At 43.4% G+C, this 22,562-nt stretch overlaps 1 protein-coding gene across 3 annotated transcripts in view; it reads right to left on the bottom strand.

The window, feature by feature from the left end:
• Window positions 1-20,297, bottom strand: part of LOC132835792 (TLC domain-containing protein 4-B-like) — a 34,242-nt gene extending 13,945 nt beyond the window's left edge. The window contains exons 1-3 of one of the 3 annotated variants that reach the window (XM_060854860.1): window positions 20,268-20,297; window positions 15,445-15,600; window positions 10,021-10,110 (exon numbers count right to left, since the gene is read on the bottom strand). In XM_060854860.1, coding sequence (XP_060710843.1) covers window positions 10,021-10,110; window positions 15,445-15,587 — 233 coding nt within the window. In that variant the 5' untranslated portion in view covers window positions 15,588-15,600; window positions 20,268-20,297. The other 2 variants (XM_060854859.1, XM_060854861.1) reach the window with 2 other exon arrangements.
• Window positions 20,298-22,562: the final 2,265 nt, after the last annotated feature.

The following is a 22,562-nucleotide window of genomic DNA, read 5'->3' as shown; positions in this document are numbered from 1 at the left end:
CTATTCATATACCTATCCAGATGCCTTTTAAATGCTGTCTTTTTACCAGCCTCCACCACTTCCTCTGGCAGCTCATTCCATACATGCACCACTGCCTGCATGAAAAAGTTGCCCCTTAGGTTCCTTTTATATCTTTTCCTCTCAACCTAAACCTACATCCCCTAGTTCTGGACTCCCCCACTCTGGGGAAAAGAACTTGTCTATTCATCCTATCCATGCCCCTCATGGTTTTATAAGGGCACCCCTCAGCCTGTGACACTCCAGGGAAAACAGGCCCAGCCTATTCAAATTCTCCCTATAGCTCAAATCCTGCAACCCTAGCAACATCCTTGCAAAACGTTTCTGAACCCTTTCAACTTTCTCAACAGCTTTCTGACAGGAAGGCGACCACAACTGCATGCAAATTTCCAAAAAGTGGCCTAACCAACGCCCTGTAGAGCTGCAAAATGACCTCCCAACTCCTGTACTCAATACTCTGACCTATAAAGGAAAGCATACCAAACGCTTTCTTCACTATCCTCTCTACCTGCGACTCTACTTTCAAGGAGCTATGAACCTGCACTCCAAGTTCTCTGTTCAGCAGCATTCCCTAGGACCTTACTATTAAGTGTGTAAGTCCTGCTAAGATTTGCTTTCTCAAAATGCAGCAACTCGCATTTATCTAAATTAAACTCCACCTACTACTCCCCAGCCCACAGGCCCATTTGATAAAGATCCCATTGTAATCTGACCATCTTCACTGTCCACTATATTTCCAATTTTGGTGTCATCTGCAAACTTACTAACTTTACCTCTTAAGCTCACATCCAAATCATTTATATGAATGAAGGAAAGCAGTGGACCCAGCACCAATCCTTGTGGCATTCCACTGGTCACAGGCCTCCAGTTTGAAAAACAACCCTCCATCACCACCCTCGTCTTCTACCTTTGAGCCAGTTCTGTATCCAAATGGCTAGTTCTCTCTGTATTCCGTGAGATCTAACCTTGCTAACCAGTCTCCCATGGGGAACCTTGTCGGACGCCTTACTGAAGTCCATATAGATCACAGCTACTGCTCTGCCCTCATCAATCTTTTTTGTTACTTCTTCAAAAAACTCAATCAAGTTTGTGAGACATGATTTCCCATGCACAAAGCCATGTTGACTATCCCTAATCAGTCCTTGCCTTTCCAAATACATGTAAATCCTGTCGCTCAGGATTCCCTCCAACAACTTGCCCACCACCGACGTCAGGCTCACCAGTCTATAGTTCCCTGGCTTGTCCTTACCAACCTTCTTAAACAGTAGCACCACGTTAGCCAACCACCAGTCTTCTGGCACCTCACCTATGATTATCGATGATACAAATATCTCAGCAAGGGGCCCAGCAATAACTTATCCAACTTCCCACAGAGTTCTAGGGGACACCTGTGGGTGGCACGGTGGCTAGCACTGCTGTCTCACAGCGCCTGAGACCCGGGTTCAATTCCTGACTCAGGCGACTGACTGTGTGGAGTCTGCACGTTCTCCCTGTGTCTGCGTGGGTTTCCTCCGGGTGCTCTGGTTTCCTCCCACAGTCCAAAGATGTGCGGGTCAGGTGAATGTAGGGGTATGGGTGGGTTGCGTTTCGGCAGGTCGGTGTGGACTTGTTGGGTCGAAGGGCCTGTTTTCACACTGTAAGTAATCTAATCTAACCTGATCAAGTCCTGGAGATTTATCCATGTTCATGCGTTTCAAGACATCCAGCACTTCCTCCTCTGTAATATGGACATTTTTCAAAATGTCACCATCAATTTCTCCACATTCTATATCTTCCACGTCCTTTTCCACAGTAAACATGGATGCAAAATACTCATTTAGTATCTCTCCCATCTCCTGTGGCTCCATACAAAGGTTGCCTTGCTGATCTTTGAAGGGCCCTATTCTTTCCTTAGTTACCCATTTGTCCTTAATGTTTTGTAAAAACCCTTTGGATTCCCCTTAACCCTATTTGCTAAAGCTATCTCATGTCCCCTTTTCTGCCCTCCTGATTTCCTTCTTAAGTATACTCCTACTGCCTTTATAGTCTTCTAAGGATTCACTTGTTCTCTCCTGTCTATACCCGACATATGATTCCTTCTTTTTCTTAACCAAACCCTCAATTTCTTAAGTCATCCAGCATTCCCTACACCTACCAGCCTTTCCTTTCACCCTAACAGGAATATACTTTCTCTGGACTCTCATTATCTAATTTCTGAAGGCTTCCCATTTTCCAGCTGTCCCTTTACCTGCGAACATCTGCCCCCAATCAGCTTTTGAAAGTTCCTGCCGAATATCATCAAAATTAGCCTTCCTCCAACTCAGAACTTCAACTGTTAGATCTGGGCTATCCTTTTCGATTACTATTTAAAAACTAATATAATAATGGTCACTGGCCCCAAAGTGCTCCCCCAATGACACCTCAGTCACCTGCCCTGCCTTATCTCCCAAACGTAGGTCAAGTTTTGCACCTTAGTAGGTACATCCACAGTCATTCCCTATTTTCATAATATTTAGGGCTCATGCAATTGCTCCTTCACATGTAGCAGTGTGTTCCACTATTAGTATAAGAAAAACATCTTTTTTAACCCTAACAGCTTGGGCTGTTGGCTCGCTCTCCTTTCAGAAGTTGTGCCCCTCATAAAGGTACCACTTTAGCTGTAGGCCAGTAATTTTTTGCTTTGCAATGTATTATTTTCAAAAAGTTCATAACGAAATCACATTAAGCCAAATCGGATAGCCGAAAATTCCAGATGTGGTGAAGTTGTCAGGTCATTCCCACTGAAATAAAAGCAAATATAATAGAAGGATGCCCATGATTCGTCAAAGTTCTGAAGTGATAACTCTGGATTGGCTTGAACCATCATGTGACCACGCTAATCAACTGGGGTGGGGTAGGCCTTACATCTCAAAATCACTGGCAGCATCAATCCACAGAGATCTCTCAATGAGACCCTGCAAAACCTGAGAGAACAATAAAAATAGTGTGAATGGGAGCCAAAGTGAAATTGAATGTGGGAAGTGGAAAACTGTGACACGAAGCACAAAGCAGACATTGCAAACGAGAGATATTCCACAAAGTTTATCAATCATGTTGAAGTAAAGGACGAAAATCTTGTCACAGATCAGCAAGCAAGGAAAAGATGAAATTGGCTGCCTCTCTAGCAAAGGTGTTCTGCAAACATACTTCTAGGCAGTTTCAGTAGAGAACATTCCAGTCCTCAGTCCAATCCCACTGGAAAGGGCTGTCAAGGAGGCTTGGTCACAAGGAAGTTATCTTCAGGGAGGGAGGCTGACAAGTGTCAGACCACTCACTCACTTGGAGCTTCAAAGGCCATGGGATGCTCCAGGATTATGTGCTGCAGGATGAAAACACAGAAAACAAGTCTGCTGCAACAATAAAATGGCAAATTACATCGCACTTGTCTGAAGATAGCTCACTCTTCAGATGTATTGACCAACGTTTTTCAACACCATTGCTGTAAAGGGCAGGCCATTGTAATGTGTCAACATATTTAAAAATAAAAATATTTTTCACATTTTTACTATTTCATGGTGTCTTCATTGTTTTTGATATACAGCTCATTTGTGGACAATGCTGATTTGCTTAAGGACCTCGTCAACTATCTGAAAACTCCGCTTACCATGAATTTGTGGGTTGGACCCCTGCAATTTGACCTATGATTTTAGATTACATTTTTAAAAATATAGATATTTTTATTGAAGAAAAAGGAAATTTTTTAAAACATTTTTTACAAACTTACAAAGTAACACAAACAAACATAAACACTAATATACCATTAAATATTAAATAAATAATAGCCAAAACACAACAAACACAAAAAGAAAAAAAACCACTCAACTAAGAACTAATCTAACCTACAAATAACCAAAGCATATAATAGAATATCTTACATTATGCAAAGAAAAACATAGTAATTAAATAGTGAAGTACATGCTCAGAACGAATTAACATCAAGTCATAATAAAACCCATATTCATACAGGATTCCTCCCCCTGGGGAGCCCCCGGACTAGCCAGAACCACTACCACAACTAGATGAAAGCCCTTGACAATATAGCCAAAATATCTGTATTTATATAGTTCAGGAATGGCTGCCATATTTTATAGAATAATTCAGTTTTTTGGTGCACCATATTTGTTAAGCAAGTCAAAGGGAATATATTCCATGATTAACCTGTGCCAATTCGAAAGTTCTGGAGGGCCCTCAGCTATCCAATTTACTAAGATATTTTTATTTGCACAGAAGGAGAGAATGGAAAATAATTTCCTCCTGTGCACATCCAATGAAGGCAGGTTCAGAAAGCCCAGGAGAAGAGATACTGGATCTACTCCAATTTCCGCTCACGAGATTTCTGTCAGCGCATTTGCTACTCTGGTCCAGTATTTACGGATCTTATGACATGTCCATAAGCAGTGTGTGAGAGTGCTCACTTCTATTTTACATTTAGGACACATTGAGATGTTCCTGTCCTAAATTTTGCCAATCCTTTCGGTGCTATCTGAGTCCTATGGAGTAGCTTTAGTTGGATGGCTTGGGTTCTATTACAAATGGAGATCTTTCTGGCATTTTCCCAGATGTCATCCCATATTTCTAAAGGGATTTCCAACCCCAATTCCTGATTCCATGTTTTAAACAATTGTTCCATGTCTTTCGATACTTCGTGATAAAGAGTGCTGACCGAGGGTGGACCCATTGGCCATAACACTCTTCTTTCCCTATCCGATTTATAAGAGCTATCTAATAATGTGGTCGTCTTCTGTATTTAATCTCGAATTTGGAAATATCGAAAAAGGTCCCCATTAGGCAGTCCAAACTTCTGGTGCAGCTGTTCAAAAGACATCATAATCTCCCAATCGAACAGATTCCCTTAGCAAGAAATACCGCTGTACCTCCAGACCTTAAATGTAGCATCAGTGTGCCCCGGGTGAAAATCCCATGCCCCCATTATAGGAGTATAAGAAGGTTTTTTGTGAATTACCCTTGTCATACTGCATTATCTTCCAAGCTTTAATGGTACTTAATACAATAGGGTTTTTACAATGGTCCATAATGACTTTCATCTTATCTAAAAATAAGAGATTAATAAGGGGACACTTTGCTTGAGAAGCCTCAATGTCCAGCCAGATTGATTGCGGGTCACACGAGACCCAGTCGGCTATGTATCTTAATACAGAACTCAGCTGGTACTTCCTAGAGTCTGGAAAATCCAGTCCTCCCCTTGCTTGTGGGAGCTGCAGCTTCTTTAATTTAATAAGGGGCCGTCTATAATTCCAAATGAAAGAACCAAGCCAACCATATAGTTTACGCAATGCCAGCCTTGGCAACAGCACAGGGAGCATTCTCATAGGGTATAAGAGACGAGGCAAAATATTCATTTTAATTAGAGCTATTCTGCCTAACTAAGATATCAGGAGATTCCTCCCCCCCCCCCCACCCCCAGCGTTGAAAGTCCTGCCTTATCCTCTTTAATAGATGCACAAAATTGGCTTTGTACAGCTGACCAAAAACTGGGGTGATAAAAATCCCTAAATATAAAAAGCCCTCCTGAGAGCACTGAAATGAAAAGCAAGACCCGTTGATAAACTAGACGTAATAGTGAAGCCACCCATCGGCACGGCCTCTGATCTTGTGAAATTGATTCTGTAACCTGAGAATGCACTGAATAAATTAATTACTTGGATCAAGCTGGGCACAGATATCAAAGGATTACTAAGAAAAAGGAGAACATCATCTGCATAAAGGGTAATTTTATGTTTACCTGAACCAACCCTCAGAGCCATTATATTAGAATCGGCCTGTATAGCCTTCCGCTAGTGGTTCAATTATTAGCATGAATAATAACAGTGAGAGAGGACAGCCGTGACGACAGCCCCTACCCACACTGAAGCTATCCAAACCTAAACCATTAGTAACCATGGGGTTTGGGGTCATTGTACAATATTAAGACCCATTTAGCAAATACTTCTCCGACACCAAACTTTTCCAGTGTGTAAAACAGATATGACCATTCAACCCAATCGAATGCCTTCTCTGCATCTAAAGAGACTATTCCCGGTGTTGTTTCCTGATGACAGACTTGGATCACATTTAAAACCCTTCTAATATTATTAGATGATCTACGGCCCTTAACAAACCCCGCCTGATCCTCTTTTATAAATATATGGTAAGACTCTCTCCAGCCTTAATGCTAATGTTTTAGAAAGAATTTTAAAATCTACATTTAGCAAAGATATTGGTCTGTATGCTGTGCAGTCTTCTGGAGCCTTTCCTTTTTTAAGGATGAGAGAAATATTTGTTTCTCTCATTGAAGGCGGGAGGCAGCCCTGACTATATGAATAATAATACATGTCTATAAGTGGACCAGCCAGTACCCCTATAAACTCTTTGTAGAATTCAGCCTGGAATCCATCTGGGTCAGGTGCTTTACTGCTCTGAAGCTGCCTGATTGCATCAAGTATTCCTGGGTTGTCAGGGGAGCATTCAGGATCAACACCTTCCGGGGTTAAGTCTGGAAAGGACAGGCTTTTAAAAAAGGACTCCATCTTCTTAGTTCTGTCTTCACAATCCTGTGATTTATACAGATCAGAAATAAAACTTTCTGAAGGCTGTATTGACTCTTGACCGCAAAAGGATCAAAGTACCATCACTTTCCCTCATGGACATGATAGCCTGAGGGGCCTTTTTTCTACTTGCAACATATGCTAGGTATCTACCAGGCTTATCGCCATATTCGTAGTCTTTGTTTTGCAAATATTATTTCCCTCTTTGTTTTTTTGGGTATGTGTGGAATTCAAGACTGTCCTAAGGGCTGTAATCCTTTGTAATTTAGCAACAGAGGGCCTATCAACATAGCTGAACATGTGTTGCTGGTTAAAGCACAGCAGGTCAGGCAGCATCCAAGGAACAGGAAATTCGACGTTTCGGGCCAGAGCCCTTCATCAGGGCCCTATCAACATACACTATCTCAGCTGCCTTCAAGCGAGCCTAGAGTAGACGCTGTTGTTCTCCCTTTTATTTTTTCTGCGTCGCCAATTATGGAATAATGAGACCTCGCTCATAAGCCTTAATGGTCTCCCATATCACCGACGGGATACTGGCCGTGCCTGAGTTAATTTCCAAAAAAGTTCTACTTTCTCGAGAGAAATATTTTATGAATTTACTATCCTTCATTAAGAAGGAATCCATACACCAGTGTCGGGGGCTTGTCTCATCATCCCTAGTCTTAACTTCCATTTATACTGAAGCATGATCAGAGATTATCATATTACCTATTTTGCAGGATAATGTAGAGTTCAAGGAGGTCGAGGGAGCAAAAAACATATTAATTCTAGTATGACACTTATGTGGGTTAGAGTAGAAGGTAAAGTCTCTGCCCTGCGGATGAAGGCACCTCCACACATTACTAACCCTAGCTCCTTATTCAAATCCGCCAATTGTCTGGATCGGAGAGATATACCCACAGTACTCTTGGGTATCCTGTCTATCTCTGGGTCCATACTACAGTTACAATCTCCTCCTATAATTGTGTGACGAGCCCCAAAAGCCATCAATTTGGAGAACGCTTCCGTTATAAATTTGAAGGGGTGTACCAGGAGACAATAAACATTCAAAATTCCATACTTCTCTCCATTTATGAGGGCTTTGATCAGTATATACCATCCAGATTCATCTTTTATCTGACTTAAGATTTTGAAAGGAAGGTTCTTCTGAATGAGAATGACAACTCCCTTACTTTTGGAACTAAAAGATGAAAAGAAGGCCTGATCGAATCTTCCTTGTTGTAATTTTAAGTGCTCTTTATCCAGTAAGTGTGTCTCCTGTAAGAGAACTATATCAACCCTTTCTTTTTTGAGGTTTGATAGTATTTTCTTCCTTTTGATTGGTGAATTACTCCCCTTGATATTCAAGATGCACCACCTAATCGAATGACTAACCGTGATCGTCCAGGCAAGTCCGAGACCCCCTGGGAGGAAGAACCCCACCCAAAACACTGAGCACAGACGTACAAAATTCACAAAAGTAGAAATTCTTTAATACATTAACGCCATTATAGTTAAAAACTATTTCTAAATAAGAAAAATATAAAACACATTTAAAAGGAGATTTCCCCCTTGCTCCCAGGGGGCATCACTACCCGTCAATAAATCCACTGTATCCTCTTCCAACCAGTACCCCGCCCTCGACCCAGGCTCCACAAAATAGAGTAAATAAATTCACATGTACAATAAAATCAAAGTTAAAAGTGAGTGCCCCACTTCCCCACAAACTTGAATACGTTTAGTAAAGATAATACAAAGTATAAATATATAAAACTATAAAGGTTACAATCCCAGCAAGTAATAGATAACTAAGTATAATAACAGAAGAAGGAAAAAAGTAATGCCACTCTAAAACAAATTGAGGTAGGACAGAGCAAATGCTCCCACTCCCACACACACAAGTTAACTTAGTCGCCTGGCCTGTAAAAAATAAGAAAATCACATTGTGGATAACAAATAAGCCCCCCTCCTTGCCTCCTGGAAACAATATTAAAAAATAAAGGGGATAAAAAGAGAAAGAAAAGGTAAACCGGGAGAGGAGGGGGGCAAAATAGCATCATTAGCCATACAGTTTAATTCTTACAGTCTATTTAAGAGAGTCTAAAAATTCTTTAGCCTTCTCCGGTGATCCAAAGTTTTAAACAGATCCTTCATGGCTAAAGCGCAGGTTGCTGGGTAATGCAAGGAATATTAGATGTTTAAGTCTCTCAGATGCTTCTTCGCCCCATCAAATGCCCTCCTTTTGGAGACCACAGCTGGAGAAAAATCCTGGAATAGCATAATCCTAGAGCCTTTGTACACCATGGCCTGGGGATCCTTCCCCAGGATTCTAGAGGCTTCCAGGAGCATCTGTTTCTCTCTATAGCATTAGAGCTGGAACAGGACTGGGCAGGGGCACTGGTCCGACCCGGGCCTGCGGATAGCAACCCTGTGGGCCCACTCTACCCACACCTGACTTGATCTGGGCTCCAGCTTTAATATTTCAGGGAGCCAATGATCAAAAAAAACTACCAGCTGGCCTTTCTCTTCCCGTTCGGGAAGGCCCAGCAATAGAATATTTTTTCGACAACTTTGATTATTGAGGTTGATGCGCTCTTCCAAGGTTCGGACTCGCTGTTTGAGAGCCTGGACCCGGCCCACAGCTGATTCAGCGGCAGTCTCTGAGGTTGCGGCCTTTAGCTCCCCCCCTCCAATGCGATGTTCGAGCTTTTCAATTTCTCGGTCGTGCCTTTGCAGCGCGACCGAGAGTGACTCCCACCTGCTCCTGGATCCTTCGATGAAGTCATTGATCCTTTCCTTGTTAATCACGGAGACCAGGCTCGCCTCTGCTGGTAAGTCCCCCGAGGCGGCTGTGGATGTCTCCGCTGCTGCTGGAGGGTTGGGGGTGGGGGAGGGGTCACTGCCTGGTGCGAGCATTTTTTCCTTTAGTCATTTTAAGCACAGCACCAAACTGTTCAAGTTTGGTGCAAAATGACGAAATATGTTGGGTAAAAGTTATTTTAAATGGTTTAGAGGATGTGGTGGAGGCTGATACCCCACTTTGCCTGAATCTTGGGCAGAGTACTACAGACTCAGACTTGCTGGGTCACCGCCATCTTGAATCTCCTAGATTACATTCTTAACAGCAGTAATACACAGAATCATGAACACCAGAACTTCCAGCTCATGGGACTGATTCATAGAAAAACAACCTTTGCTGCCCCAGGACTAGATTAAATGTTTGGTGAAAGTTCCTTCCCATTCCTTTGATCCTAATGTCACTAAAGGGGTCAGTACTGTAAGGAGGTCAGAAGTCAGACAATACAAGCTATTGGAAGGTTGCCCCTTTGTCAGGTGAAGTTCACTTGAGAACAGAGCAACCCTCCGAGAGCTTGTGATTTCAAATGGACCTTGTGTACTCTGACTTCGGACCTTGTCCAACCCAGTCCAACACCAACACTTCCACATTATAGTCTCTTACCAGATATGGTCTTTGTTGACAAGATCATCGAACCAAAGGATATATAAAGCTAGTCCTCCGACCACAAGAGCATGAATCGTGGAGACACATCTAAGGAGACACAGTGAGAAATAAATGAAAGGAGTACAGGGAATTGCAAATGTAAAACAAGTTGGTATGTTAGTGAGCTAAGGTTTGTTTTGATAGGATGAGGACCAATCGCATAGTTAAACAGTATTATATGGTCAGAATAGATGTGAGTACTGTGGATGCACATGTGCTTAGAACATAGAACAATACAGCGCAGAACAGGCCCTTCGGCCCTCGATGTTGCGCCGACCTGTGAACTACTCTCAGCCCGTTCCCCCTACACTATCCCAAAATCATGCATGTGCTTATCTAAGGATTATTTAAATCTCCCTAAAGTGGCTGAGTTGACTACATTAGCAGGTATGGTATTCCACACCCTTACCACTCTCTGCATAAAGAACCTGCCACTGACATCTGTCTTAAATCTATCACCCCTCAATTTATAGTTGAGCCCTCTCATACAAGCTGACGTCATCATCCTAGGAAAAAGTCTTTCACTGTCTACCCTATCTAATCCTCTGATAATCTTGTATGTCTCTATCAAATCCCCCCTTAGCCTTCTTTTTTCCAGTGAGAACAGACCCAAGTCTCTCAGCCTTTCTCATAAGACCTTCCCTTCAGACCAGGCAACATCCTGGTAAATCTCCTCTGCACCTTTTCCAATGCTTCCACATCCTTCCTGAAATATGGGCACCAGAACTGTATTGAAAATGTGTTGCTGGAAAAGCGCAGCAGGTCAGGCAGCATCCAAAGAGCAGGAGAATCGATGTTTCGGGCATAAGCCGGAGTGGAGGTGGAGGTGGAGAGGTCAGGAAGAAGATTGCAGGTTAGGTGAACTCAGCACCGCCTTCCTAACCTGCAATCTTCTTCCTGACCTCTCTACCCCCACTCCGGCCTATCACCCTCACCTTGACCTCCTTCCACCTATCGCATTTCCAACGCCCCTCCCCCAAGTCCCTCCTCCCTACCTTTTATCTTAGCCTGCTTGGCACACTCTCCTCATTCCTGAAGAAGGGCTCATGCCTGAAACGTCGATTCTCCTACTCTTTGGATACTGCCTGACCTGCTGCACTTTTCCAGCAACACATTTTCAGCTCTGATCTCCAGCATCTGCAGTCCTCACTTTCTCCTCCGACCAGAACTGTACACAATATTCCAAGTTTTTTTTTAGATTAGATTACTTACAGTGTGGAAACAGGCCCTTAGGCCCAACAAGTCCACACCGACCCGCCAAAGCGCAACCCACCCATACCCCTACATTTACCCCTTACCTAACACTACGGGCAATTTAGCTTGGCCAATTCATCTGACCCGCACATCTTTGGACTGTGGGAGGAAACCAGAGCACCCAGAGGAAACCCACGCAGACACGGGGAGAACGTGCAAACTCCACACAGTCAGTCGCCTGAGTCAGGAATTGAACCCGGGTCTCAGGCACTGTGAGGCAGCAGTGCTAACCACTGTGCCACCGTATAGCTGCAACATGATATTGCGGTTCCGGAACTCAATCCCTCCACCAATGAAACCTAACACACCGTATGGCTTCTTAACAGCACTATCCACCTGGGTGGCAACTTGAAGAGATCTATGCACATGGACTCCAAGACCCCTTTGCACATCCACACTACCAAGAATCTTTCCACTGATCCAGTACTCTGCCTTCCTGTTATTCTTCCCAAAGTGTATCACCTCACTTCTCAATCCTTAAACCTGCGCAGTTTCTTTTTATGAGGTAGCCCATTTTCTAATCAAGGGAGCAGTATCTCCATGTGAAGAACCACAATTCTTTTTTCATAATTAGTATTTTTTTTCTATACTACACAGATTTTGGTGGTTAACTTTAAAGTTGATCTGTTATGAATGTCAGTATGAAAGACATCAAAGTAATTATGTTACTCAATTGAATAATTATCACAGATATAACTGATTGACAAAGTATGATTCTCTTTATATTCAATTACACTCTGGTTTTTAAATTGCAATTGGATACTAACGTGACATTTTAAGTAATTCATTAGAAGGAAGTTAAAAATCAGAGTTCACCCAATAACCTCAAAAATGTTTGGAAGCGTCACAAAGGATTGGTAGATTGCAAGACAAATAGAACTACAGCAATAAGTACAGTAACAGTCATTGCATCGGAGATCCTGGTTTACAACATTATCAGGATTAAATAGAAGTGAATTCCTGGCTGTTCTAGTTTATTCTGTTTTTAAAAAAATAGATTTTATAGATATAAAAATTATATGTAAAGATAATATATATAAATGCTATCATTCTTGTGATAGCATTTACATCATGAGACTAGAATAATTTAGGATATCTGGTCAGCATGGACAATTTGGACTGAAGGGTCTGTTTCCGTGCTGTACATCTTTATGACTATGAATATGATTATAGTTGAAATTATTGCACTAGTTTTGGATGGTCACCTGAACATTACAAACCCTTACCTTGTTGGGCTGCTAACAGTACCTCAATCAAATTTTAAATTTCAGAGATGTCAATAATTTGTAGCTGAAATGATTATTCACCACTGGAATATATGCTTAAATTCAACGTGGACTGAGGTGTTCACTTTCTTCTCAGTCTGCCAGTTCAGCAGATGCTCCATTTAGGAAAGAATCACTGATAAATGAGGAAGTTATGCACAACTTTCATTCAACACTGGTTTTATCTCAGATGGAGTATGGAGCTCGGTTGTGGGCACTTTACATTGGGAAGATTGATGTAACCCTCACCAATGTTTTAACAAAGTTTTATGAGAATTATACTGGAATGAAGGGATTCAATTCAGTGGTGAGGAAAAGGTGCTAAGCCTCACTTGCAACACACCCAACATCATCAGCTTGTGTTTACAGAATACAAAAAGTAGCCACCAGAAGTTATATTAGTACAGATAACCTGAAGTGTAATCAAATCGATAGGTTTAAAGAAGCATTATAAAAGAGAAGTGAAAGGCATAGTCGGTGGGATGTTTAGGGCACAAGTTCTACCCCTTAGGGTTTATTCAGTTTGAGGCACAGCTGCCAATAGTGAAATTAATAAATGGGATGCGCAGGAATAAGGGTACAGAGATCTTGGAGGGATGTAGGGGATAAAGAGGGATTTGTAAACAAAAAAAACACAATATCAAGACCAATGTAAATCTGAAAAAGTAATGACAACAAGTAAATGGGACTTGGTGCAAGTTAGGAAATTGTTAGCATAGATCAAATTTATGGTGGGTGGCAAATAGGAGGCTATTCAATGAAGAGTTGGAATAATCAAGTCTAATGATTACACAGTCAGTAAAATGTGCGCATTCCCCAAGCTCCTACTGTATGACATGCTGTTGTTTTGAAGTGCTTCAGATAGAAGCCACTTCAGACATAATCCTATTTGTTCTTACATGCCAGTAAGTGTAAGTGTGCTGTGAACGATACCCAGTCTCTGCCTGACTCATGTACGTGATGAATGTACCCTAAACATAAATATATTTGAGCAGCCAACAGAGGCAGGCAGAATGACTCTGGTAAAAACAATGACTGCAGATGCTGGAAACCAGATTCTGGATTAGTGGTGCTGGAAGAGCACAGCTGTTCAGGCAGCATCCAAGGAGCAGCAAAATCGACGTTTCGGGCAAAAGCCCTTCATCAGGATTCCTGATGAAGGGATTTTGCCTGAAATGTTGATTTCGCTGCTCCTTGGATGCTGCCTGAACTGCTGTGCTCTTCCAGCACCACTAATCCAGAATGACTCTGGTGGCAATTTCTGCTTCAAATCGGCAGCAAAGATCTCTTCAACGGATATAGACTGCCTCATACAAAGGTCAACATCATCAGCCTGGCAACAAATCAACCAAAGAAGTTCAGATCACGTCTCCGGATCTTTGCAATGTGGATTCAATCTATTGGCAAAATAACAGTGAGGAGAGGAGGAGGCGAGATAAGGGAACACAACAAGTCGCCGTTTGGCCCTTTGCATCCCTACTCTTGCAAGAGCACCTCCTCTTGTATCACTAGCCCTGCCACCCTCTCTTCAGATGATGCTTCTCCAGTTGCAAATGCTTATTCAGGGGATGTGGACGATGCTGGCTGGGCCAGCTTTTATCCCTGTTCCTAATTGCCCCTAGATCGGAGTGCTTGCTGGGGCTATTTCAGAGGACAGATAAGAGTCCACCCAATGTGGGTCAGGAGTCTGGCAGACTTCCTTCTCCAAAAAAATTTACTGAATCAGATGGGTTTTATTTTGAAAGAGCAATCAACATTGATTACATGATTGGCACTGGGCTAGCTTTTTATTGATTTCAAATTTCACTATTTATCAAGGTGGTATTCAAATCTACATGTCCAATCCATTAGCTTGGGGTTCTGGAACACTAGCCCAGCAACACTACTTCTACTACCTTAATTGAAATTGTCCACGTGCTCCCAGCTCCCAGCTGCAGTGGCTCAGTGGTTAGCACTACTGCCACACAGCACCAGGGACCCAGGATTGATTCCAGCCTTGGGTGAGTGCCTTTATGAAGTTTGCACGTTCTCCCCGTGTCTGTATGGGTTTCTTCTGGATAGTCCAGTTTCTTCTCACAGTCCAAAGGCATGCAGGTTAGCTGGATTGGCCATGCTAACTTGCCTGCTGAGTACTCATTTTCCCTTAAAATAGGAACAACCAGGCACTGGAATTCCACACTTGTCTTCTTTATGTCTTTATTGCAGAAGTATGATAAGTTACATGAATGGTACAAGACAACTACAAAGATGTGACAGCTTCATAGATGCTATAAGGCAGTCCTCCCTCTCCGATCGTGGCTCACATTCTTACACCCTTGTGGTTTCTGTGGTTTGGGTGTAACTGTATTTGTTCTGTCTATAGCAAAGTCAATTGAAACTGATCTCTGCATTTACCTCCTGCTGTCCACTTTAGCACTTCAACCATTAACAGTGATTGTTCAGTGAAGTACTACGCATCATGTGAATTTAGTATCATGGTTACCCCCTGCTGTTCGCCCAAGTGCTTCAACCATTTTAAAGGTCCCATGTTCCCTTTATAATCAGTTCCCCATTTACCAAATCAAAACCACTCATCTTGCCCTGTAAGTAGCTGCCAAGAACTCATCCCTGATCTAATCAAGTTCTATTATGTTTTCTCTGATCTGTTTAAATCCAATTTAACACTTTCTTGTTGTGGACTTCCACTGAATCCCACATAATGTCCAGGGATGTGCAGGCTAGGTGGATTAGCTATGGGAAACAGGGTTATAGGGATAGGGGAAAGGGGTGGCTTTGGCAGGATGCTGTACAAGGGTTATTGTGGATTCAATGGGGTGAATGGCCACCTTCCACACTGTAAGGATTCTATGATTCTATGAAATACCTTGAGTTCCATTCCGTTTTTTGTTCCCAAGATAAGTTCTTGTATCCACAGCTGAGCAGAGTGGAGAGACGGGGAGTGACATTATGATATAGGACCTGGAAAATGAAGAAACTGCCGACAACAACATTATAACACACATCCATTCCAGCTGGTCCCCTGAGGAGAAATCACAAAAAGCGCAGATGTCAGTGGAATGAGCAGAGTCAAATACAAGCATTCACACACACTCCCAGTCTCACATGGTAACAAGAAACAATTCAGTCCTGTCTGTTAAGTGTGTTACAGTGTTCACTCTTGTATTTTATATATTTATAAATCTGATAAATCTGAGAACGTTAGCCACTAATCTGTTTCACGAGTAGAATAAACAAAATCGCCTTGTTCTTGCAACTTTAAACTAATCTGATCAGATTCATGACAAACTGTAAAACAGCTATTTCCAGTCTGCCCTACATTAATTTCTGTCTTCAGCAGTTAGCAGATATAGCAATGTGTAAATGACTCAGACAGCTGTTAAGACAAATACTTTTTAGAAAAAGAAACCTACAGAAAGGCAGCTCATAATACCACTTTGCCTGTGCTTAGTCCCACTTTCTTGGGACTCAAATTGACTTTGTCAGAAGTGTACACCATTAGAAGAATTGGCATGTTGTCAACTTCATAATGCATTTATTTGTGCTTAGCTTGATCCCAGCTTTCCTGGTTCTCTGATGTTTTCCAATTACACCAATGTTCGAGAAAGAATCAGTATGCTGACTGTTCTTCTGCATCCCTGTATGTCTCTCCTACCTTCCGTAAGACTACATCCTGGCTCACTTTAATTCTAAAAGGTAAACTCAGGAACCTACACCAGTCAACCAGTATGTTGAAAGTTGTGAACAACAAAGATTTCTTGTTGAGCTTTATATTCCAGTAGGCATTTAGGACACAGAGCTTTCTGAAAATATTTTCATTTATTAATGCTAGGTGGATCTCTTCTGATGTCGGGATGACATTGTAGTTCCTCTTTATTGCTTGATAAAGACCTATCAATTGCAGGTAAATTTACACCTGTCTTTTTCTCAAAATAATTCATTTTACTCAAACCATAGGCTCTGCGGCTTTGGCAATCAGCTTTTCTTCCTTCTATAGAAGCTCTCATTCAAACTTTCCTTCTATCTGGGATTTGATTTGAATCACCGGTTTTATCACTAATCGTGGTCTGATGCTCAAGGCATCCAGCTGTCTCAGTGAAAACCTCTGATACAATGCACTCGATGGGCTTGCTACCTTTAGCCCTCAGTGACAACTCTTCCATCTCATTTCAACTGTTCAACCCTGGGCCATTTGTTACAGTGACACTGAACACAGAGTTAACATCTGTTTCCTTTGTGTGTCATTAGATTTGGGCTATTCCGAGCTGTTGCAGCATATTATTCTACCACAATTGATATGATCCTATTCAGTTTCAGAACACCACTCCTGGGGTTACCATTGAGAGTTGTATGCTTGCTTCCCACTCTCCTGATAGATTTGAATGACCGCCAGAATTTTCTCTGTTGGATCCAGATACTTCATTTGGATGGTTCCTATATCTGTTGTGCCCTGAACTCTGTCATCTTCAATGATATGGATATTTTGTTTCTTTTTACTTCTATTCCTGTTGCTATGACTCATCTTTCCCTGTTGAGCATATCTTCTCACAGTGATTGAGCTTTCAACCTTCTCTGAACTGTCTCCAATGCAATTACATCTCTCCTAGAGAAAGGGGAACAAAACCATACAAAGTACACTAGATGTGGTCTCACCAGTACCTTGTATAGTTACAGCAACATTTGCCTGTTTTTATACTCCATTCCTTTAGCAATAAATGTCAGAATTCCATTTGATTTCCTTATGACCTGCTGTACCTGCATACTAGCTTTCTGCAACCCATACACAAGGACACTCAAATTCCTCTGCACTGAAGCCCTCTCAAGTTGCCTTCTTATTCCTCTGACCAAAATGAATCTAACCTCACACTCTTGGGCAGCACGGTGGCACAGTGGTTAGCACTGCTGTCTCACAGCGCCTGAGACCCGGGTTCAATTCCCGACTCAGGCGACTGACTGTGTGGAGTTTGCACGTTCTCCCCGTGTCTGCGTGGGTTTCCTCCGGGTGCTCCGGTTTCCTCCCACAGTCCAAAGATATGCGGGTCAGGTGAATTGGCCATGTTAAATTGCCCGTAGTGTTAGGTAAGGGGTAAATGTAGGGGTATGGGTGGGTTGCGCTTCGGCGGGTCGGTGTGGACTTGTTGGGCCGAAGGGCATGTTTCCACACTGTAAGTAATCTAATCTATCCATGGCTTAGACCATAAGACATAGGAGGGGAAGTAAGGCCACTCAGCCCATTGAGTCCACTCTGCCATTTAATCATGGCTGATGGGCATTTCAACTCCACTTATCCGCACTCTCCCTGTAGTTCTTAATTCTTTGCGAGATCAAGAATTTATCAATCTCTGCCTTGAAGACATTTAACAGCCCAGCCTCCACTGCGCTCCGTGACAATGAATTCCACAGGCCCACCACTCACTGGCTGAAGAAATATCTCATTTTCATTCTAAATTGACTCCCTCTAATTCTAACGTGAATTCTAACGAACTTAAAAGACTGTACACAGACAACAAGCAAAACAAACATCATTTACAAAATACCTTGCAAGAACTGTAACAAACACTACGTTGGACAAACAGGCAGACAACTTGCCACCAGGACAAATGAACGTCAACTAGCCACAAAAACACATGACTCACTATTACTAATATCCTTCCATGCAGATGAGGAAGGACACCGCCTTGACACGGACAACACACCCATCCCTCGGACATGCCAAACAGAGACATGCATGAGAATTCAAAAGCATGGCATTCCAACCATGGGCAGCACGGTGGCACAGTGGTTAGCACTGCTGCCTCACAGCGCCTGAGACCCAGGTTCAATTCCCGACTCAGGCGACAGACTGTGTGGAGTTTGCATGTTCTCCCCGTGTCTGCGTGGGTTTCCTCCGGGTGCTCCGGTTTCCTCCCACAGTCCAAAGATGTGCGGGTCAGGTGAATTGGCCTTGCTAAATTGCCTGTAGTGTTAGGTAAGGGGTAAATGTAGCGGTATGGATGGGTTGCGCTTCGGCAGGTCGGTGTGGACTTGTTGAGCCGAAGGGCCTGTTTCCACACTGTAAGTAATCTAATCTAATCTAAAAAAAATTCTATCAACAAACACATTGACTTAGATCCCATTTTCCACCTCCTGAGAAAAAGAACAGGAAACTACATCACACGGGAAATGACAACCCAAGAAACCTCAACATAAATAGAATGTGGGCCACGGCACCAGTGCTTCATGTGGAGGCTCATTGATGATGTTATCTAGTATGGTTATGATAGTGAGAACAAATCTTCCAGCTCAGTGAGCAAACTTATATCCAGAACCTCAACCTGAGCTACAGATTTTCTCAAACTCCCTTATAGATTCTAACAACTCCCCAGTGATAGTTGTTATACCAACTGGTCTATGGTTTCCTATATTCTGACTCCCTTACTTTTTGAATAAGGGTGTTGCAATAGAAATTTTCAAATCCACTAGAACTTTTCCATAATCCACAGAATTTTGCAATATTGCATTTAATGCATCTACCATCTCTGCTGCATTTTCCTTAATACCCCAGGATGTAGGCTATCAGGTTCTGGGGACTTGTCTGTCTTTAGTTCTTTCAATGGTTTACTCAGTTATTTTTCCATAGATACAGCAATTGTTTTAAGTTAATTGCTTTAATCTCTAAATTATCTGTTCCTAATGGAATAGCTTCAATGTGATCCACCATGAAAACTAATATTAAATATTGACAGAAGTCACACAACACTAGGTTATAGTCCACAAGTTTTTTGAAATCACAAGCTTTTGGAGCACTACTCCATCAGGTGAAACCTGACTTCACCTAAGGACCAGCGCTCCAAAAACTTGTGATTTCAAATAAGCCTGATGGACCATAACCTGGTTTCATTTGACTTCAACTAGCCCAGCTGAAAATGTGTTGCTGGAAAAGTGCAGCAGGTCAGGCAGCATCCAAGGAGCAGGAGAATCGACATTTTGGGCATGAGCACTTCAACTACCCAAGTCCAACACTGGCACTTCCACATCATAAAACATTGATTTACCATCTTAGCCATTTCCACAAAATGTCCCAATGAGAGAAAGATGAAAAGCTTCAAATGTGTATTTTTTGAGCAACACTAGTGGTTCTATCAGTGACTGTTACTTTCTAATTCTTTACCATCTGTTTATATCATTCGTAATGTCGCTCTGCTGAGTTTTATCTAATGGTAACATTTGGAAATCAATCTTTCATTGTGAATCCTCTGAAAATACATTACTTGTTTATTTGCCTCCTCAGTATTGGCCTTCAGCCTTTTTCACCTCCCAGTTTGTGATCCTGTAGTTATTGATTTGTCAATCTCCATATCACCTATGAACTTTATAATCTGGTTACAAACCAGAGTCGAGGTTTAGGGTGAGTTTAAAAATGTAAACGAGACCTAAAACCAGCACCTTCCTATAGCATTACCTTCTGCTCCTGTCTCTGACTCCATCCCATTTCCAGATACACTTTCATTTCGAGATTGTTGCACTTGAGCGGATGTCAGGAAAGTGAGATTATCAAAACCAATCTGAAACTTCCACTATTTCTCACAACTCCACAAACTGCTGCAGACAAAACATCATGCCTCTGTTCCTGCCCTAAGGGAACCACACTGTCACTTGCTGATTCTCCACAGAGGCCGGGGAAAGGCCCAACATTTCACCGAAACTCACTTGTTCACAACCCACTCCAACGCATGCTCAGTGACACCACACCACCTGACCTGCTGCATCACTTCCGCTTCAGCATACACCGCCAGACGATAAAAATCCAGTGTTGCCCGCGGGAGGTGCAGTACCCCAGGGTCACCAGCAGGAGGAGGAGAATAATATCAGTCACAAGCATGTTACTAGGATCGAAAGCTGAAAATGTGTTGCTGGAAAGGTACAGCAGGTCAGACAGCATCCAAAGAGCAGGAGAATCGACGTTTCGGGCATGAGCCCTTCTTCAGGAATCTGACCTGCTGCGCTTTTCCAGCAACACATTTTCAGCTCTGATCTCCAGCATCTGCAGTCCTCACTTTCCCCCGTAATAGTAACCCTCCCCTTCCTAGACCTTTCCATTTCTATCTCGGGCGACCGACTCAACACAGACATCTATTATAAACCGACTGACTCCCACAGCTACCTGGACTACACCTCCTCCCACCCTGCCCCCTGTAAAAACGCCATCCCATATTCCCAATTCCTTCGTCTCCGCCGCATCTGCTCCCAGGAGGACCAATTCCAACACCGCACAACCCAGATGGCCTCCTTCTTCAAGGACCGCAGATTCCCCCCAGACGTGATCGACGATGCCCTCCACCGCATCTCCTCCACTTCCCGCTCCTCCGCCCTTGAGCCCCGCTCCTCCAACCACCACCAAGACAGAACCCCACTGGTTCTCACCTACCACCCCACCAACCTGCGCATACAACGTATTATCCGCCGCCATTTCCGCCACCTCCAAACGGACCCCACCACCAAGGATATATTTCCCTCCCCTCCCCTATCAGCGTTCCGCAAGGACCACTCCCTTCATGACTCCCTTGTCAGATCCACACCCCCCACCAACCCAACCTCCACCCCCGGCACCTTCCCCTGCAACCGCAGGAAATGTAAAACTTGCGCCCACACCTCCACACTCACTTCCCTCCAAGGCCCCAAGGGATCCTTCCATATCCGCCACAAGTTCACCTGTACCTCCACACACATCATCTATTGCATCCGCTGCACCCGATGTGGCCTCCTCTATATTGGTGAGACAAGCCGCTTACTTGCGGAACGCTTCAGAGAACACCTCTGGGCCGCCCGAACCAACCAACCCAATCACCCCGTGGCTCAACACTTTAACTCCCCCTCCCACTCCACCGAGGACATGCAGGTCCTTGGACTCCTCCACCGGCAGAACACAACTACACGACGGCTGGAGGAGGAGCGCCTCATCTTCCGCCTGGGAACCCTCCAACCACAAGGTATGAATTCAGATTTCTCCAGCTTCCTCATTTCCCCTCCCCCCACCTTGTCTCAGTCGGTTCCCTCAACTCAGCACCGCCCTCCTAACCTGCAATCCTCTTCCTGACCTCTCCGCCCCCACCCCACTCCGGCCTATCACCCTCACCTTGACCTCCTTCCACCTATCCCACCTCCATCGCCCCTCCCCCTAGTCCCTCCTCCCTACCTTTTATCTCAGCCGGCTTGGCTCTCTCTCTCTTATTCCTGATGAAGGGCTTATGCTCGAAACGTCGAATTCTCTATTCCTGAGATGCTGCCTAACCTGCTGTGCTTTGACCAGCAACACATTTGCAGCTTCCCCCGTAATACACTAGGATGACGAGCAGGGGGAATGAAGCATTTATGGCAGGGAAGCTTTGGGTCCACGAAGCTGAGAGCTCGAAAAGCAGAAACTTGGAGCTGGGAACCAAGAGTGGGGAAACTGCAAGCCATGATTAGGGAAGCCCGCCAAGTGGGGACACCTGCAACCAATAGCCTGAAGCAGGGATGCAAGCAGCCCTGTGTGAAGTAGGGTCTGTAGCCCAGTGCAGTGTGTGGCGACAGCCAGTGGTTAGATCACACAGAGGACCCTTATGCTGATCTGATGCAGAGAACCCTTGGAGGGAGATTATGATGTTTGTCTTTGAACTTACTGTTTTTCTGACCTATGCAAGATTGTATATTTAGTGATATTGTTACACTGTAACCAATCTTGAAAAGCTGTACCAAGGTACCTTTGCACCAAGAGGACACTGCAAGTGACAACTTATCAACTTTTCACTACTCATTTTGAATACATGGGACAATAAAGCTAATTCAATACACATATGATAGGAGGCTGTGGGAGTGGTGAAAAGACTTTGGGAGGAGGAGCTGAATGTGTTGGGAGGGTGGGGAGCTGACATGCTGGGCAATCTAATAGTGGAAACCTAGTAAATTCACTGGCAGATGGGATATACAAGTTCTTCCTGTGTTTCAATATGTGTCTAGTTGATT

This window comes from Hemiscyllium ocellatum, chromosome 45, assembly GCF_020745735.1.
Source record: "Hemiscyllium ocellatum isolate sHemOce1 chromosome 45, sHemOce1.pat.X.cur, whole genome shotgun sequence".
NCBI classification, from domain to species: Eukaryota; Metazoa; Chordata; class Chondrichthyes; order Orectolobiformes; family Hemiscylliidae; genus Hemiscyllium; species Hemiscyllium ocellatum.
The sequence above is the reverse complement of the archived record's forward strand: the minus strand, read 5'-3'. Positions and strand labels throughout refer to the sequence as shown.